The 25,136-nt window shown below is 48.2% G+C and overlaps 2 protein-coding genes across 3 annotated transcripts; both read right to left on the bottom strand.

The window, feature by feature from the left end:
* LOC126518263 (uncharacterized) lies at window positions 1–2,839 on the bottom strand. The gene is made up of 3 exons (XM_050168107.3): window positions 2,617–2,839; window positions 1,166–1,303; window positions 1–190 (listed from the first exon to the last, which is right to left on the bottom strand). The coding sequence occupies exons 1-3, from the start codon at window positions 2,815–2,817 to the stop codon at window positions 53–55; spliced, it is 477 nt and encodes a 158-aa protein (XP_050024064.2). The 5' UTR covers window positions 2,818–2,839; the 3' UTR covers window positions 1–52.
* A 7,341-nt stretch (window positions 2,840–10,180) lies between these two features.
* Window positions 10,181–17,561, bottom strand: LOC126518264 (uncharacterized). Of its 2 annotated transcripts, XM_055064135.2 has the most exons (5): window positions 17,052–17,560; window positions 16,276–16,413; window positions 13,504–13,716; window positions 12,932–13,069; window positions 10,181–11,474 (listed from the first exon to the last, which is right to left on the bottom strand). In XM_055064135.2, the coding sequence occupies exons 1-5, from the start codon at window positions 17,436–17,438 to the stop codon at window positions 10,239–10,241; spliced, it is 2,112 nt and encodes a 703-aa protein (XP_054920110.2). In that variant the 5' UTR covers window positions 17,439–17,560; the 3' UTR covers window positions 10,181–10,238. The 2 variants fall into 2 exon arrangements, with proteins under 2 accessions (XP_054920110.2, XP_072141726.1); XM_072285625.1 differs by lacking the exon at window positions 12,932–13,069 and having other exon boundaries at window positions 17,052–17,561.
* Window positions 17,562–25,136: the final 7,575 nt, after the last annotated feature.

The following is a 25,136-nucleotide window of genomic DNA, read 5'->3' as shown; positions in this document are numbered from 1 at the left end:
CGCGTTCAAAAATACTTTATTGGTTGCAAAACTGAACACAAGAACGGAGTTTCTAGGACGAATCATCAGAGTCTGAATCACTGTAACTTGTAGAGCTTTCTTGAGAATCGTCTGCATCGCTGTCATGGGCGGGATTTCTGTATTCCAATGTTGATACCTTGGAAGAAGTCCGCTCGGAAGTAATAATTACCTAAGGGGGAAAAAGCAGTGAACAACATCAAAAACAGCGTAGGTGGCAGAAAATACTATATGGTGGGTGAACAAATCCTGGGGTTTTGCATGTCGAAACCCCAATCTGATTTGAGCCACGCTGAAGTGATGGACTCCAGCCTTAGTAATTTTAACCAAACGGATTTTTTTTTTACAGTGCACCCAATGCATGGTACACGGCTGTTTTTAATACGAAAGCATTATTTGTCCCAGGAGGCAGAAAAGCCGGCGTTGTCCGCAACGAGTGGTAACAAATATCATAATCATTATCAGAGGTGTCATCAGAGTCCTGTATGACGTCTGTAGTAATGCACAAATAAGGCTAAAGCAAGTCAGAGTAAAGCGACTTCAGATGGAGTAAAATGAATAAAGGTCAAGTCAGAGTAAAGCGACTTCAGATGGAGTAAAATGAATAAAGGTCAAGTCAGATGACTCAAGGTGGTGTAAAGTGGATTAAGATCGGTACAAATTAGAGCAAGGCGGATTAAGGTAGAGTTGTGACGGACACGTATCATGGACATAACCAATTAGAGAAATCGTAATGCTTTCGCATACAAATCACGTAAGGCTATTAAGCGAATGCCAATTCTTGCATTTCGTCCCAGACGGAATGCAACCTCTTCCGCCGGAACTTGATCCCGCGTCCTCGTGCTTAGCAGCACAATCCCATAGCCACGAAGCCAGCATGGTAGGTTGATTATGCACGGCGGGCCGTGTCCATCCGTAGCAAACGAGCTTATTATGACCACTGGAAAAGCTGTAAAGGCTGTCTTTATCCCCCTACCACTTCCCTCCACGCAGTGTGGCCAACCACAACCATCCCTGGTCAACCTCCTTGCCTTTCTGTGCTCCCTTTCTCTCGGTCTCTCTCCTATCGGAGGCAATGTTATGAAAGGGACTAGCTTTCTTTTGGCTCGTTCGTCCAGTCTCATCATAATGGTACTGTTGAGCCTACCTGGCGGGTGAACCGTGCGGAGAGCCAGCTCCACACCGTACGGTAGATGAGCGCGAATTCGTCGACGTACACCTGCCCAAGCTGGACCGAGACCTTGACCACGTGACGGAAGGCAGCGCTGGCATGCTCGCTCGCAGTCTGCAATGGAATGCGGTAGAAAGCGTCAACGAAAACACTCATTGAGCCCGCATCTCGAGACTTTATGCGTTTTTGTAAAATCTTGAAGCGCTAAAGCTTTTGCGGGGCATTAGTTGGAGTACCCCGTGTATCTAGAGGTACAAGACGGTGGTCCTGTTGACGTGTCTGTGTCCGGCCTCTTGTGAGCAGTGGTTACTAGCAACTTCTGTAACGGGTGATTCCGGCAGCTATGCATAGCCACATAAGTATGAACGCAAGTTCACATCATCCGCTGAGGTAGTGCAATTGTGATGGAGTTGCTCTAGCGAGATCGAGGTCTCGAGCTCGATCCCGGCGACCGCATTACTATGAGGCCGTGCTGCAAAAACGCCCATGTGGCGCAAGTTGTGCGCACGGTAATGTACCTCAGGTGGTCTACGTTATTCCGGTAAACCCCACTACGGCGTTCTTAATAATAAGATCGCAGTTTTGGCACGTATAATCCCAGAATTTAATTATTCAAGTTAACCTTAAAAAAACAACTTTATAGCTTTAGAGATAAATGACTGCGATGCTTTTACAGAACTCCCATTTTTTCAACAAGACGAAATTTAACCGCTTTTGTAATGAAAAGGTTCGAATATTCTTGGGAATTATAATGGCAAGGTAACATTGGAGCTTCGCGGGACATTACAAGTGGCGGCGGGCTCCAATTTAATGCCAACAACCTGGGGACTCCTTAACGTGCACCAAAATTACAAGGAAACGAGCGTTCTTGCATTTAGGGCCCGCATCAAAATGCGTTGCCTCCGCTGCTGGAAATCGAACCAATGACCTTGTGCTCAGGCATCTGAACGCCATAGTCGTGGAGCGACCGCTGCTGGCGCATGGAAGATGCATGGACGCGCTAAAATACGCTCACACGTAGTGGACGGAGAACGGTATCGAGCAGTTGCTTCGATTATGTTTTCGCGCGTGCGTTTTCTGCTCGGTTTATATAGGGAGCTTTCGTTGAATGAAAGCACTGGCAAATAAGCGCTTGCTCCTATCTGTGTAAAGCAAATGTTCTGTGAAGCGGTCAGTCAAATGCTACATATGGAACTAACGGCGATGCGTACAGTGCTTGGAGAACCAAACGCTATCAATACTCGGGGCTCTTGGCTGCTTGCGTATTTTTGCTGTACTGGTGGCCACTGGGGACACTGAGCTGATTCATTATAGTATGCAATAAAAGCAGCGGGCGGGTGGGTCGATGGGGTGGATTTGGGGCGTTTTGCGACTGAAAGTGCTGGCTGAATGTGAAGTTTGGATGGGATCCTAATGGAAAAGCATACCGTGGCCTGCCGAAGGGGCTCGGCGGGCTCAGCCAGGAAGCGCGTGGCTGCCGCGAAGCTCCTTTCGACGAAGTCCTTGGCTCGCTGGTGCTCCGCGGCCGCGTAGCGAGAGACGCAGATCGAGGCCTCCCAGCTCGCGTGGAGGAGGCGCGGCAGCGCAGAGTCGCGGGGATCGGTGTCCTGCGCGCAGTCTTCATCCATGGTTTTGATGTACTGCAACCAAGGCGATAGAATTAGCGCACCCACCCCTGTAATTTTCCGGGTGTAAAAGGAATAAAAAAACACAAAAAGTACAGGAAAGGAGGAGCTAGGCTACAAAGGCCGTTGTATGCGAGCTACTGGAAAACGCGATGGGATCACCTGTAGGGTGTGGCTAAAAGGAACACAAATGCGCATGTTAAAGGGTGCTGCAAGGCCGTTTCGACGCTTTCATTCGGAACTGCTCGAAAACTGCCTGCAAGAGGGCTGCGCACGCATCGCTTTTGCAACGGCGAGCAGTTTCGGGTGAGGTAACTATGGATAACTCTGCGCTCTGTAAAAATTCAGCAGTCGAAACCCGAGTCTAAATTGAAAACGGGCTTGCCAAGCAAAATATTGACGTGTTCATTTGTTGCACATTTAAAATACTGCGACGGATAAAGGCGGAGAATGCCGCAAAATATAGGAGACTGCCAAATAACTTGAGAACTGGAGCTGATGTATTAACCTTGTCTCCCTAGAATAGTTATTACAGTAGCATGCGCAAATTATTTACCTGCAGAGAACGCGACGGAAACGTGGCTCTGCGCCTTGTCTATGAAAGCCTACAGTCCTCGTGATCGAACGCCTGCACTGTAGCCCTAATCAATCGTGGACCACCAGCACGCCCACACCGTAAAAATTTTCGCGCCCATGAGGAAGCTCGTATGTCCCTTCGACAACAACATCTTAAGGGGCGAGATCTAATGATTAATTGGACAAATGTAGCTTTTCTTTTTGGGGAAGGGGGGCGACATTTCGTGAGAAATAAACATAACAGCTCCGACAGACGACACTGTCGGAGCGTGAAACAAGCTCGTTTCAAAAATTTCAGTGCGCATCGCGTGGTCAGGATTAATATACACTTTTCAATTATACAGCTTCTCTGATCGCGAGTGTTGAGCTGCACTGTTGTTTACAGTAAAAACAAATTTCACAGCCATAACGGTAAAGCTGTTAGCCATGCAAGGCGAAAACTACCACGCTTTAGGGTGTACAAATTATCGCTGCGCTGCATGCGTCCACAATTGCCAAGCGTCTTCAAGATTCACTTGGCCATATGTGGCCATGTATTCAGTCGGGGTTCGGGTCGCGACGCTGTTCGACTCGTTTCGAGCTACGTCTTTTCACAACGCACACCGCACTAGCCCGAACTCGCGCGTTCCCGAAATGACGCCCCGAAATGGAATACGTACCGCGTCGCAGGCGGATTCGGCAACGGTCACGTGGTGCCAAAAATTGGCGCCAGTGCAGCGCACGATGGACGTGGCAGTGTCCACGGGCCTGCACGCAGCATCGAGGACCAGTCCGGACAGGTCCTGCAGGTAGTCGATCTGCGACAGCGTGGTTGTAGGAGAGGAAGTGTACGCTTGAGTGCTCTCGACAGGCGTGGGCCCATTCGTGCAGGTGTTGCGACGGGTGCTTTCTCGAGACAGTCTCTCTATGGAAGACAGACGTCCGCGATGCGGGCGTGACGTAGAACGACTTTCTATGCAAGGAGTTAGCCTTCGTGCTGAGCAAATGTGATAAAGAATACAGATTCATTCCCATTCCGCTTAATGTTAACGAACAAAAAAAGGAAAGTCTTTGGGTATACTCAGAAGAATTTTCATCCATTCAAAAGACGCTGCACGGGAAAGCTTGGTTAAAGAGCACAGCTCCGTAACTTGCGTAAAGCAAGAAGGAAGATGCGGTGGTTTCCGCGTAAGAAAAATAAAATTCCAACGGGGATGCAATGACTTACAGTTACCGGGAGCGTGATCAACTACACATTCCGCTAAGTTGCACGGTTGTAAGCACCAAGATGCCCAGAGAATGGGCTCTACAGTGACAAATAAACGTCTGAGCTACATAACGGTCAAGAGCGCACTGGCTCACGTCAAAATAAAAGGAACTTCTGGTTACTTTCCTCGCGCTCGCGCTTCTTTCCGTCGCGATGGTGCACTCATCACGAGTCGGGAATATTCACGACGCGTGTTACCAAAGTCAAGCGCCAACCTTTTCCTGCACGTAGTCGCGTCCATCGGTGTACTTGCGTTTTCCGAAGTCGCGGGCTTCTCCGATGATCTCGTGCGGCATTTTGCTAATCACCGGGTAGTTGTTCTCGAGCGTCTGCAGGACCTCGCAAGCGAGGTCGTCGGCGGCCTGGAGCGGCCCGGAGAGCTGTTCCACGATGGGCTTTCCGAGAAAGGAGTAGGCGTGCGAGGCGCATTTCCCGACGGTGTCCAGAGCGATCGCGGCCAGGGCGGAGCGCTTCTTCAGCGCGCTGTAGCACTCCGCGGTCACGAAGCACAGGAAGTTCACGCTGGGAACCGACATGACGCGGTCTGTGAAGCGGTTCTTGACGCCTCCGCCGCAATCTTCGCTCGCGCTGGCAGCCGCCATAGTAAAAAAAGCTGGTAACGCGTTGGCGCGGTGGCCGGGGAGAACTAAAAGACGAACTGGCTATGTCCACTGAAAGCGGTGCAGCGATCAAGGAAGGTGGGCGGTTACGAAATGCCGTCGTTATAAAGCCGTTCAACCCCACCGCAGGTATGACGTCACATGCGCAGGACACCCGCCGCGACGAATCGGGGACACTGGGATCGACGTCGCAGAAAGGGCCGCGGTTAAAGTTCTCGCCTGATACCGCAGTGCTGTATGCCACGACTTCGTAAGCAAGTCGTAAGTGCATTGTGTTTCAACCATAATGTTTCCTACAATTACTAGAGGAAAGTCTGGCGCTGCAGTCGTTCAGCCGCCATGGGAACGACGGGTAGTAGATGGATTTGTCTGGTCGTTGTGATTGGGGCTTCAGACGTTCTTGTAGCTTCGTTTGTTACGTTTAATCAGCTCCTAAATTGGCCTAAATTTCAAAGCAATTAATACTTTCGTTTTTTATTGCAGAAGGTAATGAACTCTCCCAGCGCGCATAATCACCGCTAATTGCAGTGGTTCCGCTCCTCCATGCATCCGTGGTGTAATGGTTTCAATATCTGGCTTCTGTGCTTGAGGTCGTGTGTTTCAATGCTGCCGTACGACAGTTTCGATAATAGCCTTTTGATCATTTATAACGCAGCATTTGCTTTAAAATGGTCACTTTGCAAATTCGCGAAGCCCCTTAAAGCTAGAAGGACGAGGTTCAGGCAAATTCGCGTGCTATCCATCATTCCCACGCTGAGTGAAACTGCCCCGCTTGCGGCTTCCGTAGAGAGCTGGTGCCACGATTCCGTCTAGTTAATTATATGAAACTCTATGAATTGATCACGATTACTAGAAGTTCCTTTATGGTGCGATCCGCTGAAGTCACATCGTGTGGAAGGTGTGGCAGCGCGCTTCGTAACCTTCCAGCGATAACTATAGAAAGCTGCGTATGTGTGCGCCAGCGCATGCAGGACTAGAGCGAAGGACACTTACCGAAAACAGCATTTTGTCTCATTAAATTTTTTTTTCATTGAAGCTTTATGTTTCTTCTCTCCTTCTTGTTCACTGTCTGCATCTTTGCGTGCCATTTTTTCTCTCCAGAGAAGGCAGGCCTTGTGGCTCGCCCATAGTGGTACTTGGCGGTACGCACTCATTTTTTCCGGTGTACGTGGCTGTTTATATGTTTGCAAACCGAATGATAACCGACGATGCTAACGTGCGCGCAACGCGAAGTATGAAGGCATGGAAGTCTATAGAGTACGACGAGCGCGGGTCATTATCGATTAATTGTGCAGTAGTGCAATTCTGCCAAATGTCTTTACGTGTTGCTTATTGTCTGTAGGTAAATTGACGCCAAACCAGCTTAAACAATAGTACCCTATAAAAGCTCTATTTGCGCTAATTTCGCGTCACCAGATGGATTATTAGAAGAGAAAATCAGGGAAAACACGGGGAAGGCGGGAGATCGAAATTCAGAACGATGAGCAAACTGAAGACGATGAGCAAATTTGAAGAAGGCAAGTCCACTTGTCGAAACGTTCGCTCCTGCTTTCACCTTGTTCTCGTTTTGCTTATCGTCTGGAAGAGAAAATGAAAGCGAAGTTCCTTTTTTTTTTCTTTCGCGCCCTTCCTCCGTCGCTGCTACGCCAATGTGATGACAAGGATTTCAACGTGTTTTGTCGTATTTTGGCCGCCTGTATCTCAATGAAAGTTGACAAAAGTGACGCCTTCAGTATTTGAATCCCTTGTCATAGCTCGTCTTTACCCATGAAAACGGAACTATCGGTAGCTTTCTCATGACGTCAGCGGCGCAGCTTTGCACCGTGCAGGTACCCTAATATGGCGCCCACGCTGATGTCACTGGACCATAACAGATCCCCTTAGATTCTATTGCTTCTTGACGGGGACTGAATTTCACTGGAGTATCTTGTCTTTGACCGTGCTAGACATACGTGAAAATTACGTTGTGGCATAGAATCATAGGATAGCGCTCCGCACCGTTATAGGCAGAGGGCGTCACTGTGCCTTGGTACCGTACACCGCACGTGGTAAGCGCGTTACACGGTAGTACGCGGTATTGCCGTTCCGTGCTATGGTGCGGCGATGACCGCAAACGTTTGAACTCCGTGTGTTGCTCGATACGTATGGTAACGTGATTATTATTATTATTATTATTATTATTATTATTATTATTATTATTATTATTATTATTATTATTATAGTGGCTTGTATTCAAGCCTTGCACAATCAACAACTATGTGCCGAGCGCGAAATATTCATTTCGGTGAATATTAGAGAGGTTTAATTAGCTTATCTATGCGCATATTGCTCATTATGGAGGAGCCAAGTGACAGTAAACGTAGACGTCAGCCACAAAGCCGATAGCAACAGCTTGTGACACTGCCCAAGAACACGTGAAGCGATTTTGTGTTACATAGGTTGTGTTACATCTGCCAGTGGAAAATGTGGACAGCGATGCAAGTGAGAAGGAGCCGTTCTCGAGGACTGCTCCTTCTCACTTGCATGGCTGTCGACATTTTACACTGGCAGGTAAGTAGGATATTGTTTGTTACTCCTATGATTTCTGTTCGTCAGTTAGCAGTGTATTTTTTTACTGTTCGCTTTCTAGTCAATTTTATTTTGCTTTGACCTTTCTTCTCATTCGGCCTAAGTGTATTACTCACCCGTGGCAAAGTTTACGGTCGCAAGTTCAGTTGAATTAAGCTCAAGTATATACCCCTGCCTAGGATTCCTGTCTACTTGCTGTCAGTCGCGTCGCAGAAGGCAAAAAGTCGCCCGCGAGACGCGGGCATGTGCGGCGTGGACTGTGTGGCCGACGCCACTTTCTCGCAGCGTCTTGGCGTATGCTATAAAGCGCGCGCATGCGCGGTGATGAGGCATTACGGTATTACCGTACTTGCCGTAGGGTAACACGGCACTGCTAATATTCTGCTGTGCCTTTTCGCAAGCTAACTGCGTCGGAGGTTACAAGAGTTAGTTTTCCGATTGCTCGCGCTCATTTGCGCGTTCTTTATTCACGCCTTGCCGTGCTTTGCTTTCACATTACACCCTCACTCCATGGATAGCATGATGTGGCCAAAACGGTTCGCCTGGTAGGCTCCTTGCGTTTCCTGCCCCCCACCCCCTCTGAATGCTTCATTGTGCTTTTTTTTTTGCTGTCTCACTTATAATTTTCGCGCGCCAGATCAGTTTTCACTGTTCTGGCTCCACTACGCTAGTGTTCGGTAGATGCGTAGGAATCATTCGAGTACCTGCCTTAACAAAGGCTGGTCCCCCTCCAGTCGGCGCTTGTGTGCACTAAGTGTCTTCTCTGATGTCACTCTATTTCCACCATTTGCCTTTTAAATATCGTGAATTGTCTGCAATAATGTGAGTGGGCACGGTGCCGTTTTCGACGAGATATGTTGCAACGTGCGGCGTGTTTCCCGGTTGCCCTTGTTGAATTACTGTTCTCCTGGCTGATCGGTAGCTTCCATCTGTGCTGCCTCTTCAGATGTATTGTATTCCAGAGGTAGCTGGGCGTGCGTTGCTAACATCACTGCACAGAAATACGAACGTCGTTGCACACAGTCAACAGTGGCGTACTCGCCATTGCAACGCCTCCGTGACACATTGCACGTTGCAGTCGCATGTCCGAAAATGGCACATCGAGCGCATCGACATGTCGTGCGGAAGGCCCCAAAATGACCTTCTGCGCCTCACTTGGCGCACACTCTCTTCATACCCTTATATGCCAGCGTCACCCGAAATCCAGTCACCATGACGAAATTCGGTGGCAGTCTTACCATCTCGAGCTTGACCAGTCGGCTGCCATAGCCGATGTCCGTCCTGTCCTTGAAAATAACGCCGGGAATGCCTCGACACTTAACGTGCGGTGTAAGTGCAGCAATCAGGACGTCGTCACTGACACAGGGTTGAAGACGATACAGCGTCACATAAACCAGCAGTACGACCTTGTCGGCGACCAGCAGATAGTCTTTCGCCTCCATCTTGGCGGCCAGAGCCGCGGAACAGACAGCTGCCAAGAACTTGTTACCGCCGTGGTATTGCAGATACTGCAATCCTCCAGCACTTACGACTTCGTTGATGGAGTCGACGATGGCGTCAACCGGCGTCGAAACCGGTACATCGAAAAGGAAGCACTAGGCTTTCGTTGGGCGGGCGCTGGTTTGTCTACGGTTTCTTAACATAAGCAACCACGACGCAATTCGTGCTGCCCAGGCTAATGATACGTACGAAAAGATGTGCCAGCCAATTAGGTTCGCTTATTAGGCTGACGTCAAGCAGTTTGGTTTGCCTGAAGCAACTGTTTTCTCCTACAGAGCGGTGTTTGTGTCACTGGTGTTAGAATGAAACTTGAAGTGACAGGGAAATTTCATGTGTAATTTTGATACAACTCAGTGATAGCGAACGTTCCAGCTTGAAACAAGCAGCTATTACTTTCCAATTAGCCGAGAACTTACATTAGCTGAGTAAAATTATTAAGCTACGAGCGGGATCCAGCAAGCTCGGCTATCTTGTAGAGTTGGAGCGCAGGTGCACAACGTTTTTGTGCGAGGACCTTGTAATTCTTACGTTGTCGCCGACTATAGAATACTTTCCTACTTCATACAACATCGTACTACCACTTGCATATCGCACTAATTATAGGATTGCGATATATCGTATGTTCTTTAATTGCAAGCAAGTGCGCCGCGTTGGGCTGCAAAGTGTTAAATTGCTGGTATGTGTAACTTCACTTTCATTCACCCAGTTTCAATGTGAGGAATCGAGCGGCCAGTTATGCTTGTTGCAGACATTTACAATTCTAAATAAACAACGATTCCTATAAACCAGTAGCTCCAACGAATAGCGCTCGGAGAATGCACGCCTCGAATTCTTTTAGGCACATGAACTGCGGGAATGTTGTATTAAAAGAAAGCGCTTTATTTGCTGCAGAAGCGTACATAAGGAAAGGCTACTTATGACGAATGGTATGCATCACTATCCCGTGCAGAGCTTCCTTCTTTGGAATCGTGGTGATCGCCCCTATCGGCAGGGCTTTCGCCATTCGAATCATCAGGACCGCCGCTAGGGACTGGGCTTCCATCTTTGGAATCGTCTGGACTACTGCCACGTGCAAGGGTTTCGTCATTCAGATCCTCTGGACTTTCGCCACGGCTGAGGCTTCCATATATGGAATCGTCAGAACTACTGCCATGTGCAACGCTTTCGTCATTCAGAACCTCTGGAGGACCGCCATGGACAGGGCATCTAGCTTTTGAATCGTCTGGAACACCGCCATGTGGAAGGCTTTCCTCATTCAGATCCTCAGGTTCACCGTTAGGGGCACGGCTTCCGTCTTTCAAATCCTCAGGATCACCGCTAGGGGCAGGGCTTCCGTCTTTCAAATCCTCAGGATCACCGCTAGGGGCAGGGCTTCCGTCTTTCAAATTCTCAGGATCACCGCTAGGGGCAGGGCTTCCGTCTTTCAAATTCTCAGGATCACCGCTAGGGGCAGGGCTTCCGTCTTTCAAATTCTCAGGATCACCGCTAGGGGCAGGGCTTCCGTCTTTCAAATTCTCAGGATCACCGCTAGGGGCAGGGCTTCCGTCTTTCAAATCCTCTCGACCACTGGCAGGGCTGCCATCTTTCGAATCCTCTCGACCACTGGCAGGGCTGCCATCTTTCGAATCCTCTCGACCACTGGCAGGGCTGCCATCTTTCGAATCCTCTCGACCACTGGCAGGGCTGCCATCTTTCGAATCCTCTCGACCACTGGCAGGGCTGCCATCTTTCGAATCCTCTCGACCACTGGCAGGGCTGCCATCTTTCGAATCCTCTCGACCACTGGCAGGGCTGCCATCTTTCGAATCCTCTCGACCACTGGCAGGGCTGCCATCTTTCGAATCCTCTCGACCACTGGCAGGGCTGCCATCTTTGGAATCCTCTCGACCACTGGCAGGGCTGCCATCTTTCGAATCCTCTCGACCACTGGCAGAGCTGCCATCTTTCGAATCCTCTCGACCACTGGCAGGGCTGCCATCTTTCGAATCCTCTCGACCACGGGCAGGGCGTCCATCTTTCGAATCCTCTGGACCACGGGCAGGGCGTCCATCTTTCGAATCCTCTGGACCACGGGCAGGGCGTCCATCTTTCGAATCCTCTGGACCATGGGCAGGGCTTCCATCATAAAGCAGCTCGGGGTTAATCGGTTCCTGGGGAAAAGTAATAGTAGCATTGAGAACGTCTGCATAAGGAAAGTGGAAAAGAATTCCTAGTTCTGGGCAAAGTAAGGCATTACGCAGGTGTTAACTAGTGCCATCTATATGTTTAAGCTGCGGAAGAGAAAACATTAGCGTTTTGTGTAGAACAGCAGAATAAGACAAAACGCATCATTGAGTTAAATTTGACTTCATTTGAAGGTTTTCTCTTCCGCGATGGAGCGAATATGACACGGTCACACGTGCAAGCTACGCCGATTCAGTATCAGCTGCAAGAAACCAAAATCCCTGTCAAACGCTGTCGGAATACTTGACGCAGTGACGCCCGCGCAAGAGCTGCGAGCCCATAACTTTCCCTTCATTGCCACTGAGCGAAGCATGAAGAGTGCGTCCATTTCGCTTTTATCACTTTCGCTGCAAAACCCACGCGCGTATCTGGAGCCTTCACCGTCCATGCACAGGCCGAACTTGTGCGTGGGCAGAGAGTCTCTCACTATACCACCTAGAGGGAAATCTGGCGCCACCGTCTACGGTATATGCGGCTATGAGGCGTGTTTGGCTGGTGTTGCAAGAGTGGTAGTCTAAAACGTGGATATGACTATACAAATAACCCTTTATTCAAGTAAAATCTTCATAAAGGGTTTTTATTCACCCATATTACATCTTGCAATGAACTTTACTCCTCTACAATGCATAACCAAGCGAAGAAAAACAAGAACAGAAGAGAAACTGTTCCAAACCCGCGCGAACCTTGTCTGTCCTCCAACTTTAGTGGCCTGCTGATATATGAAACGTAAAAGGTCTCATAATTAAACATGCTTTTGTGTTATAATAAAGCTAACAGCTTTTTACGTGGTGTATCACTAGGAAATTAATCATTGCGACAGACGGAACGGTGCCAGCCAGGCGCGTCTTCAAGGCGTTCTGGCTCTCGGAGAACGATGCCAATCCGGAGTCAACATATTCCGGCATTCCCGTGCATACCACAGCGCAGCAGCGCCAGACTTCCTTCCAGGTAACGTAGTGAGGAACTGTGTACCGTGACAGCACTACTGAGCTAACGCGCCTCGAACGCCCGTGTAATTTTGTATCCCAATAAAAAATTTCCCTTAATTGCTGGGCTTGTGCGTCGGCATGGAGCAACTTGCTTGTGTTTATTATCCTTCCCGAGAAGGCGGACGGAAACGAAATCTTTAGACGTACGGAACTTTCGTGTCCCGGAGAAAAAAAATCTACTTTACTTTCAGTTATTCAAGTACAAACCTGCGCTATAACGTCGTTCCTGTGGTAGTTCCCTCCCTCTAGCATTTTTATTAGGGATCGGCCTTTTACCAAAAAAAAAAAAAAACATCCCCCCCCCCCGGCCCTCAGCGCAATTTTCGAAAATGTGCCTGCAATAAATAAATGAAAGAAACACTACAAATAGTTCAAAGAAGTACTCTAGAGCATACTGTGCCGCATAACAGCGCCGAGAGCGAGGTCCACGCCGTCCGGTAGAGGAGCACGAAAGCATCGACGTACACCCGCCAAAGCTGGGTAGAGAGCTTGACCACGTGACGGAATGCAGCGCTGCCATGCTCACTCGCAGTCTGCAACATTATCCATGCTCACTCGCATGCAGAAGTCATCGCAGAAAACGCTGCTACAGGCCGTACTACGCGATTACCATTCACTGTACGTATGTAATTGTTTACATTAAACATTGCCCTGCTTCTTGCAATGACCCATCAGGAAGGAGGTTCAACGATAGCCTGACATACGTTTACAGACGAAGGGAAATCAAACACAGCAAACAAAACAAGTATGAAAACAAGTACGAAATCAAGTGCGAAATCAAGCGCAGCAACAGAACAGCAATACCTGAAAAGCAGCAAACCGTAAGGGAACAAGTGAGGTGTTTCGTGGCTTTGCTTGTGACGTCGTTATGACATGTGATGCGCCGGCTGGTTTCGTTATCCCGGTGTTTTCAGGAATGACCCTGGCTTATAGTTATGTTTGAACTGATACCGAACGAAAAACATACCGTTGGCTTGTGAAAAGGCTCGGCGGGCTCTTCCAGCACGCTCGCTGCTGTAGCGAAGACCTTTCCGATGAGGTCATTGGCCCTTTGGTGCTCGGCTATTGCGTACTGAGATACGCAGATGGAGGTCTTCCAGAGCAGGTGAAAAATGCGGGGCAGGGTACAGTTGCGGGGATGGGCCTCCGTCGCGCAGTCTTCATCTATGTTTTTGATGTACTGCAATTAGAACAACATGAGCTCATTGATACTTACATTTTTGAGGTTTGTAAGCGCCATACTCGTGAGCTCTGATGGGAACTGCACATGAAAAATTTTTACTGTGGAAACTCGTGAAGTAGGTTAACGAGAAATTTAACAATAAATTTTGCCCCATGGTGGAAGACTTCCGCTTCACGTGCATCTATAACGACAGCTGCTGTCTTCAATGAAAGCTAGAGATGCTTGCATGGCTGCCGGTTTGACGTGACACTGCAGGTGTTGGGTAAAAGATACGACGGTGGCTCAGTTCAACAAGTCCATGTTCTCTGCCTCTGGCTGTGGAGAGCAGTACTGCACCGTGGCACAAAATCGACTCGAATGTGAACTTCTCGAATGTGAACTTGCAAGCAGCCGGCGCAGTAGCACAAGTGGTAGTGCAAGGGTCGTGGGTTCGAATCCCTAATTTTTCTCGACAATATTCGAAGCTTTCCTTAGCTTCATTTGCTGGATTCATATGGTTGTCACTAACAAAAATCGAGCCCCTCGATTCCCCCCTTCTCATTCACTATTGAATTTTGGAATTACAAATAAAATTCTGGGATTTTACGTGACAGAACCACGATTTGAATTTCGACCATTTGGGGTTCTTTAACGCGCACCCATTTTATGGTGCATGAGTGCTTCCGCATTGCGCGCCATGCATTTTTTTTAGAGTCGTGAAACTGCGCAATCGGTTATTCCATAGCGGAAGGCCGCTGTTAATTTTTTTTTTACGAGCTTGCGTTCTTGAACAGCGACGGCAAAATACGGCAAACTAACGTGTTTTTGGATCCAGTCCAAATCTGAATGCGTCCGCCTTGACCGAATCTGCCCCGCGCTCAGCAGAGCAGCCCCACGAAATACGGTGTATTGTATTTGTAAATACAGTGTAAAGTGTATTCCGCTCATGCGAAATACGCTTTTCGACAAAAGAGGACACGACAAGAGCTGGCGAATAAAACGAGCTGCCTCACTGAAACGTTTCGCGTTACGAATGCGCGATTAACTGCCGAATTAACAAGCGCACTACGCCGACATGGCCCCGGCCAAAAGAAACTAAGATGTGGTCATGCCGCATTTGCTGCCATTAAAAGCGTGCAACATGACATTAGGAAATGTACCCTATACAAGCGAAGTGGAAGCGAGCTGCTAGAAATCATGGGGTGGTCACCTCAGATGTGGTCAACAAAGATGTTTAACCTCGTCTGTAGCTCCCGCCCTCTCATCGAGCCTCTTGGGTAGATAAGACGGCAGACCTTCCAGAGAACACGTTGGTCCCGAGTTCGATTCCCAGGCCATAACGAATTGTGGTTCAACGACGAAGCTTTCCGGGAAACTCTTACGGGTTGTCCTGTAAGCAGTCCCGATCGAAAGTCCAGAAACCGTGGCATCGGCGAAAAATTTGAATGTCTTTTAGCGCAGCCTCAAGTAGTATCAGTGTTCGAATAGGCTAGAGATACGATACTTCTGAAAATTTCGAGGAATAAGATTGCAGAAAAATAGCTTGTATAAGCTATTCCATAAATAAAACAGTTGTTAAGTAGGTGCGATAATTACACAGCGAACGCGACGACAATAGAGGCAGCACATTGTTATCTGCTTGTTATCTTCAAGGAAAGATTGCTAATCTCAAATTTGAGAAGCGGTCCACTGAGCGTCCAAGTCACTCTCACTTGACACACTCGCATTATAATCGATCGTGGCTGCTCCCAGATTCACATGTGATTGCACGTGGACGAGTTTTTCAACAAATTGCGAGCTAAGCTCGTTATGTAGCTCGTTATGTGGCTAAGCTCGTTAAGAACATTTACAAAGACCAGTCTAGTTCACCACTGTCAGATGGCGAATGTATTTGCAGCGCCCGAGTGCTATAACTGTCAGCGGCCGATTAGTGCCAAGGCTCTCCGGTTTTTTTCTCCGGTCCTTGCATCTCTAGAATAGGCACATGTCTCTAGCACTGGTTATCGGCCTGCGTGTCCAGGCTGATTTTTTTTTTCCTTTCATCTGTGGTCCTCAGACTTTTGCACGCGACTGTACATTCTATGCGTGTGGATGGTAATGCCTTCCTGCCGCTTGGTTGCACAATTGGTTGCCTGCAGTGAATGTCATGTCAGCGTCGTCTCACCGTGACGTATTAGCTCTGCCGTTTATCTATGAAAGCCTGTAGTCTTATTGATGGAATGGGAGAATGTTTACGGCTGGGCTAGCCATTTTCAACCTTCGAAGTACGAATTGTCGAGGCCAGGCTACACAGTTTGCGGCGTTTCGCTTTTAGTACGATGCATAGATATCGCCGGCGTTGCACGTCTACACACCGCAGCTACATAAAAACGGGGAGCAGAACACCACCATTGACCAAAAACCCGCCAAGCTGGAGAGCATGCGAGTGCATCGAACCGTTTCTTTTGGCGGGGGCCACGTGCCCGAGTGTTCAGTTAGAGTTGGTGCGCGACTTTTCTCGTCTCGTTTCGAGCTACGTCGAGCACAGGCCAGCCCGAACATGCGCGTTCCCGGAGCAACGCAGTGTTGAAAACGTACCGCGTCGCACGCCGATTCAGCAACGGCCAGTTCCTGCCAAACGATGGCCCGAGTGCATCGCACGAAGGAGGCGGCAGTTTCTGCTGGATGGCACGCAGCCTTGAGGACACGCTCGGACAGGTCCCGGCAGACGTCGACCTGCGGTAAAGTGGTGGTTGTCGGAGAGAAGACACAAGTCAAGTTGGGTTTCAACAGCACTGGGGTGCATGCGTACAGGCACTGCGACTGGTCATTTGTGAAGGCAATCTCTACAGAAGAGAGCATTCCGAGTGGCGTGACGTAGGCTGGCTTATTGAATAACTGGCCGAGTCCTCCCGTGCCAAGGGCCCGTTGTAAGAAACGCGCCCGCAGCGCTAACGATAGCAAACGAGGGGAACAAAAGTTCGTTCCCCCATTCAATATGACACGGCGACGGAAGGGTTTTTTCCACAAAAGAGTTCCAATATGCGCAGCGGGAGATTCAAAATTGCGAGTCATCCGCAGAACAAATTACCATTCTGGTAGGGACGCGGTGGCGGGATGTTACAATGAACGTGATCTACATTCCACTAAGTTACACGTTCCCGAGTGCTCAGTCACTCACCATTGAGTGACTAAACAACTCTAAACTCGCTCGTCTAAACGAATAATTTGTGTCGAGAAAACGCCGGTTAATTGGCAAAAGCGAGTAATCCTAGAGGATAGTGTCCCCGTGCAATCCCGTCGAGACAGCGCACACAGCTCATGCTGGGCATATTGAGAAGAACCGGGCGCGTTACCCAAAGACGACTGCTAACCTTTTCCCTCACGTAGTCGCGTCCATCGGTGTACTTGCGTGTTCCAAAGTCGCGGGTATCTCCGACGATCTCGTGCGGCATTTTGCTAATCACCGGATAATTGTTCTCGAGCTTCAGCAGGACCTTGCAGGCGAGGCCGTCGGCGACCTGAAGCGGCCCGGAGAGCTGTTCCACGACGGGCCGCCCGAGACGGGCGTACGTGTGTGAGGCGCATTTCTCGACGGTGTCCAGAGCGATCGCAGCCAGGGCAGAGCGCTTCTTGAGCGCGCTGTAGCACTCCGCGGTCGCGAAGCACAGAAAGTTCACGCTTGGAACAGATGTTACGTGTTCCACGAAATGGCACTTGATGCCTTGATGGCCGTCGTCCCTCGCGCTGGCGCTACCCATTGCAGGAACAAGCACCGCTGAGGCGGTGTCCGGGAACTATTGTGAAAGACCCACTCTACAGTATTCAAGGAAGGTGGCGCTAGGGTCACTGAGAGTGGGCGGTTGAGAAGCGTCCTCGTATTTATAGCATTTTACCCTTTCCATATGTATGATGTCACTGAACAATGATTTTAAACGGACGCTAGCGCGAATTCTGCTTTTGTGCCAGTCAGAGAGTTGGACGGCCGGCTCAGACTGATCACTCGTTTGAGCACGTGATCATGAAGTGTGTTCCAGCTTCTTGTTACCGTGTAACACCAGCCTTCTTTTGTTGTTGTTGTTGTTGCCGCAAGCGCCGTTCTCTTTTATCCTTTCCGCACCTTGCGTTCCTACATAACATATGTATGAGCCTATCAAAAACTGCCGGTAATAGCCTGCGCTTATCTTTTCCCAGTCTATGCCTGTCGATAGCCTGCGTTGTGGGGTACAGGAAATCGGAGCGCTCCTGCCACTGCTCGAGCGTTCGCCCTTTACTTCCACATCGCTTTTCCACTTCGCTGCCCACATCGATTTCGCTAATCATACAAAAAAAAAATATCTAACATAGAGTTAATTAAAGCACTCGAACTCACGACCTTTTGTGGGCGTCTAACCCTCAATCTTTGGTAGGAGTCGAACCCATGACCTTCGGTGTTAATTAGGGCGAAGTTGATTGACGCACAGTTAATTAATAGAGCGTTGTTTAAAGGGACACTAAAGCGAAACATTAAATCAGTTTAGACTAAAGAAGCATTGTTTGGGAACCCTGCAGGCAGTCATTTAAAAAAAAATTGTTTGATTATTACATGAGAAAATGAAGGTCCAAGTATCAGTATTTGAATTTCGCGCCAAAACCCCAGCGCCGGTACGTCAGCGTGAGGTCAGGGATTCCAAAGTAGGTTTTTGCGTTTCGGCCGCGTTGGCTGAATAAAGGTTCCCGAAGCTTGCCATGTTTAATATTTGGTTCCTTTAGAACACAATGTAGTCAATCTGTACCGCTATATATAATTAGTAGGCCCTAGAAGATGCCACAAAAATCCAAGACGACACAGCCCCCAGATGCGGGAACTTAAGTAGGCGTCGCCACCCGTATTTAGTTCTTGCGCTTTTTTCTGGCTTACCAAACGTCTTCGCGTTGTAAGAGTGGTATTTTTGGCGTTATAGAACGGTAATGTACTGATGCACAAGAAATCATTTTTCTCTTTAGTGTCCCTTTAGTGTACGCTAACCGACGACTTCTGGTGGTACCCGCCGTGGTTGCTCAGTGGCTATGGTGTTGGGCTGCTGAGCACGAGGTCGCGGGATCGAATCCCGGCCACGGCGGCCGCATTTCGATGGGGGCGAAATGCGAAAACACCCGTGTACTTAGATTTAGGTGCACGTTAAAGATCCCCAGCTGGTCGAAATTTCCGGAGTCCTCCACTACGGCGTGCCTCATAATCAGAAAGTGGTTTTGGCACGTTAAACCCCAAATTTAATTTTTTAAATTTAACTTCTGGTGGTACAAAACAAGTGATAAGAAGTAACAACGCCTTCGAATGAGAATGTCAGGTAATTTAACGCATGTCTCTCGAGCGTGCAGGCTTTCGCCTTCACGCTATCAGCGTATGCTAAGGTGACTCTTAATTCTATTTTCTAATCTAGTCTCGTTCTTTCCACAGTTCTCACGTATCATTTGCAGGATTTCCTATGAGCAACATTACTGTCGTAACGAATTGAAGTTGGGATCGGCAATCGCTGAAAGTCGACGATGACTGCCATGATTTCGCCTGATATTATGGTGTCATGTGCAATGATTTTCAATGCCAAGCATTCTAGTCCGAGTCAACCCAGTCTTTGTCGTGTATCTGTTATCTGGCGGTTTTCGTGCCCCTATCCGGTATATAGCGTAGTCTAAAAAAATCTCACAGTTGAGCCGAAAAGACGAAACAGAGCGATAGGAAGGATTCACTAGCAAAATGCCTTTAGCAAAAGGTTTAGCTACAAAAGTGTCGAAGCGAAGTTAGTCGCACGCAGTGTATGAGACCGGGCTAGCTGGCGGTCAGCCCCGTTCCACGCTGTTTTACAAAACGAATTGCCCGAACAACGTGCGAAGAGCTATAGAACGCTATTGCGCTGAACAACGTTATTGCAGCCGACGCGTCGCCTTCTGGCGAAACTGTCACATATTTTACTAGCGTACATAAGTCTTGGGATTTCCAATATAAAGTGTACGCGGTAGTTCTGTACACTCGTGTAAAGTAAAATGGCTCGCCAGATATTTTTGTCGCAGGTTTTGCTGCTGTGGCCTTTTCTGGTTATCTGTACACGTGCTTCGTAGAAAATAAAATTTGTTCACAATTGTTTAATGCCACTGCATGCACTTTTACTGTAATGTCTTATTGTAATGTCGCCGAGGCAATGACTACATTAAGGCATGTACAGGCGCCGACAAAATGGTATACTCCACGCAGCGGGAGCCGGAGCAACGGCAAACTGCATCGCCACGCCATCTACAGGCAGTATGTGGGATCACGTCTGCCGATAATAAAGGGCACCCATTGGCTATCTCGATCCCAGATGCCGCCTGTAGATGGCGTCGCGATGCAGTGTGCCGTAAAGCCCCTTCATAATTTGAAAGTAGCGACACTCTCCTCCTCACGGCGCTTTCCTCCTCGATTCTCCTCGCCCGCCGGTTGCGCACGGCACGCTATTCCTCTTCGGCTCCCGCGGACGGGCCGCAGGATTCTATAGAGGTGTGTTATTTTGGGCCATTTGCGCGCCCCAGTGGGGTTGAAAATTTTGAGAAATGCTAATAATAGCATCGACAATGCTGGAGGCAACGTTTATGAGGAGGTTGGTTTTTTCTTAAAGCCGTATGAGCGGGGTATACTGGTTTAAAGGGAGCTTTGATGCGAATTCTATACTCCAGACAATTTTTCTGCCACACGATCAGACGCTTTACTTGGTGCGTCAGATCTAGTATTGCTTGTGACACACCCCTTTGTGTGTGGCTTATTAAGCGAAAGCCTTAGACCTCTGTTTCAAGGTCCCCTTGTGAGCTACAGAAAATGTAACGTGACCGAAGGAAGGCGGGAAGTGAACCAAAGCATATGCAGCCGCGTATAATAGATGAATAATGATTAACAAAGTAATGATTGATTAGTGATTGGATTAAGATGAATTCGCGTGTAGTAAGGATGATTAAGGTGGATTAAAGTCGATGAAGGTGCATTAGGGTGAATGAAGGTGGATTAAGGTGCATAAAGGAGGACTAGGTTGGATTAAGGTCGATGAGGTGAATTAGGGTTGATGAAGGTGCGTTGATGAGCACTGAGGACGATCATAGTGGATTATGGTGGATTAAAGTGCATAAGGAAGGATAAGGGTGGATTAAGAGGGAGAAAAGAGGATTATGGTGGGCTAGGGTGTATCAAAGTTAATGAGGAAGCATTACGGTTGATTAAGGAGGATTAAAGTGCATTAAGGAGGGTTAGAGTAGATTAAGGTCGATGAAGGTAGATTAGGGTGCATTAAGGAGGACTTTCATGGATTACGGTGGATTAAAGTGAATGAAGGAGGATTGAGGTCGATGAATGTGCTTTAGGAGGATTATGGTAGACTAATAGGTCTTAATACTCAATGAACCCCAATTCACCTTAGTCCACCCTAATCCACCTTAATGGTCCTTCATCCACCTTAATACTACCAATCCACCTTAATACAACCTAATCAAGCTACATCGCCCCTAATGCCACTTAGCCTACCCTATGCGGTCTTAACCCTCCTTTATCAACCGTAATCCAACATAATCCGCCGTAATCCTCCTTCATCCACCTTAATCCTTATTCACGCACTTTAATCCCACTCAATCCTGCTTAATGGTCCCAATCTACCTTAATACACCCTAATCCGCCTCTATCAAACCTAATCCAGCTCCTTGGTTCCTAATCCACATTAACCTACCCTAATCCATCCAAATCGGTCTTAATCCTCCTTTATCAACCCCAATTTACGTTAATCCACATTAATCGACCTTAATCTTCCTTTATCCACCTTAATCCTCCCTACTCCTTGTTCATGCATCCTAATCCACCCCAATCGGTCTTAATACCCTTTCATCAACACTTCACCTTAATCCACCATAATCAGACTTAATCCTCCTGCACGCACCTTAACCTTTATTCATGCATCCTAATCCTTCGTAATGCACTCTAATACACCTTAATCTTTTTTAATACACTCTAATCAACCTTAATCCTCCCTAATCCACCTTATGTCAACCACTAATGATTCATTAATTAACTTGGGTAATCATTCTCTTATACAGGGGTGGACATGCTTTGGGTCCCCTCTGGCCTTCCTGGGGTCACGTGATACTTCCAGTTAACAACGCGACCTTGAAACCTAAACATCTAAAGGCTTTCGCCTTAAAACTTAAAAAAAGCTCAATTTTGACTAGTTAACGCTCATCACCTGCAATACTACGGGCTTACTTGCCACTAATTTTTTCAGGGCGCAAAGCAGAATCAATAATACTGCACTTCCGACTGAATAACAACAGTTAGCGACGTGCGAAGTGATGGAGCCGCCCCAGAATATTAAGCATACTGAGGACAACCGCAACAAAAACGCTGGTGAGCAGGCCGGAAGAAGGAAAAAAATAATGCCGCATTACGGGATGCTTTGCTACGAGCTATAAGAAAGACTCATCAGCTCTCCAACAACGCTGTTCTTTGTCGGTACAAAGTTCTTTCGTCCAATGTCATTCAGCCACTGCTTCCTACGCAAGCCGTCACGCTTTCATTGTGGTATCATAAAAACGGCATAACCCTCTTCAGGCTTCTTGCTGCAGTTATATGCGCAACAGCCCGGCATAGCGTTAGCACATAGACCAGAAACACAGCGTACAACGTTCGCTACGCCGAGCTAAAGCTCCGAGCCAGCCGTGCTCAGGAGGAAAATGGCGCGAACGAAAAAGAAAAACACAAGCAAAACTCAAGATCCGCGCGTTTCCAAGGGCAACGGCAGGGAGACCAATCGTCGTGCAGAAAAACGGGGGCAAAACTGGTTGTCGCGGGGGAACGCGCAAGGGGCGAGGAGGAGGCGAGGAGGTCGCGCGGCGGCGGCAGAGTTCAAAGAGTGTCGCTACTTTAAAATTATCAAGGGACTTTAGTGTGCCGCTGCTCCGGCTCCCGCTGCGTGGAGTATGCCCCTTTTGTCGGCGCCTGCACATATAAAGACTACTTCTTCAGCGGGCCCAGGCCGAAAAATTCGGCCCGTGCAGTGCCCTAGGGCAGCGCGCTACAGTTGAGCGTCTCTACAACGAACGCCTCTATACAACGAAATAACCTGTATAATGAAGGGGATATTGTTTTCCCGATTCTATTGTGAGCGGTGCATTGCGCGACGTTTAAAATGAAGTGACTTGTATTGCGAACGATTTCGGGGTTCCTAGTCACTTCGTTATCGAGGCGTTCGGCTGTGAGGCAGTAGAGGAGAACCAGAATGCAAGGAGTTCGCATAATGCGAGTTATTCTCTATTGGGAACAAGCGAAACCTCGTGACCGATACTCATGTAGAATAATTATCTCGCAACTGTTTAGACATACGTTCGTTGCACCTGGGTTCCGCTCTAGCCACTACAATTACCGTGCGCTGGGTGTTTCTACGAAAACACTAAGTAATATTTAAAATATCACGTATCGCCCGTCATCCCGCGGGGTGAGGGCGATACGTGATAGTGTGTCGCTAATTAAGAAAAGTCAATTAATTAAGCTTTAAACCTTAATTTCCAGCGCGCTCATCGTGATTGCGAAATCGAAGCGAGCTTTCCGCGCAATCCATATGAACTTCGCTGGTCCTCCACATTCACGCAGTGGAATGGCTCACGATTACCCACGGAAACAGTCTTGTGACTAAATTCGGCTGTCGGAGCGCGCGAAACCGAAACGTGGGGGGCTGCCGCGCGAGTGCAATACCACGCCCCTCCAAACAACGTTCTGTTTACGTCACCCTGCAGCGGACGGGAACGCTGAGGATTGTTCATCATCATCATCAGCCTGGTTATGCCCACTGCAGGGCCAAGGCCTCTCCCATACTTCTCCAACTACCCCGGTCATGTACTAATTGTGGCCATGTTGTCCCTGCAAACTTCTTAATCTCATCCGCCCACCTAACTTTCTGCCGCCCTCTGCTACGCTTTCCTTCCCTTGGAATCCATTCCGTAACTCTTAATGACCTGCGGTTATCTTCCCTCCGCATTACGTGTCCTGCCCATGCCCATTTCTTTTTCTTGATTTCAACTAAGATACCATTAACTCGCGTTTGTTCCCTCACCCAATCTGCTCTTTTCTTATCCCTTAACGTTACACCTATCGTTCTTCTTTCCATAGCTCGTTGCGTCGTCCTCCAGGATTGTTCGACTGGACATTAATGTTTTCGCATTCACAATTTATAAGAAGTACTTAGGTGCCCTCGGATTTGTCATATGCTTGCTATGCGGCGGCGACTTTAACGCGTGAAGCGTCTGAAGGCGCCGCAATCCGCAAATGTGTTTCGTTTCGCCTTTTCAGATCTGCGTGCCTCGCCTAATGATTAGAGAATCCTGTGACGGAAGAAGCGTGTTTGAAACCATCCATCGGAAAACAAAAAAACAAAGGTGTACTCGATATACGTATTTGAGCAAATCCAGGCTTGCAAAGAGCAAGTTTATTTCTATACTTGCGCGTTTCGGCGTCGATTCGCGCAAGTACCGATACAACTTTGGTTAGAAAACACCTTTCGCGTGCATGCGCAGGGCATTTTAACGGATTATCCGTCGCTGTCGTCGTGAAGAGTGCGAAAGTGTCATCGTTAGAGGAGCAAATTAGAATAACTCGGCACGCGGAAGCTCGTCCCGCTGTGTGCGGCAACATGTACAGCTCGACTGATTGTTTGTCTGGTGGGATGGTCAGAAGGCAGAGGTGCTGAACATTGTATATAAAGTTAAGTCGCTGCCACGTGCTCGGACTTTTCAGGCCTGTAATGCGGGAAGCTTCTGTGGCGGCTGTTCCGTATTATTTGAAATATATTAAACTCCTACAATGTAATTCTTGGCGGGCCAAAATTGTCTATAGCATTGCCGGAAATAATAAAAAAACAAATCAGAGCCATTCCACTGTCTGAAGATGAATGACCAGCGGAGCTGTATATATGGGGATAAATACGTTAACTACAAATATCTTGATTGAAAATAAAAGACACTTACCACAATGAACTTCGTTTTTTTTTCGCAGTTTCTGTATTCGTTTTAATAAATCGTATACTCAATGCATTTATTATCTGTAACTTTTTTTGCTTTTTCGATGTATTATTATTAAAAATTACGGTATCTTACGTGCTAAAATCACGATCTCATTATGAGGCACGCCGTAGTGGAGGACTCCGGAATTGGGACCACCTTCCGTTCTTTAACGTGCACCCAAATCTAAATGTACGGGTGTTTTCGCGTTTCGTCCCCATCGAAATGCGGCCGCCGTGGCCGGGAAGACTCATCATTTGGTAACCAAAGTGACTATCGCTTTATGATCGCTGTGATATACGGCCAGTGGCTCTGTGGCGACACTGGAAAGTTTCTTGGCCAATGTGAGGTCTATAGACCACCGATGACGTTTCGTGGGCACACTGATGTTTGCGTAACATAGAATGCCGAACCTTTCC

The sequence above is a fragment of the Dermacentor andersoni genome, chromosome 11 (genome assembly GCF_023375885.2).
Source record: "Dermacentor andersoni chromosome 11, qqDerAnde1_hic_scaffold, whole genome shotgun sequence".
Lineage (NCBI taxonomy): Eukaryota > Metazoa > Arthropoda > Arachnida > Ixodida > Ixodidae > Dermacentor > Dermacentor andersoni.
Note: the sequence above shows the minus strand (reverse complement) of the source record. Positions and strands in the feature narration are given on the sequence as shown.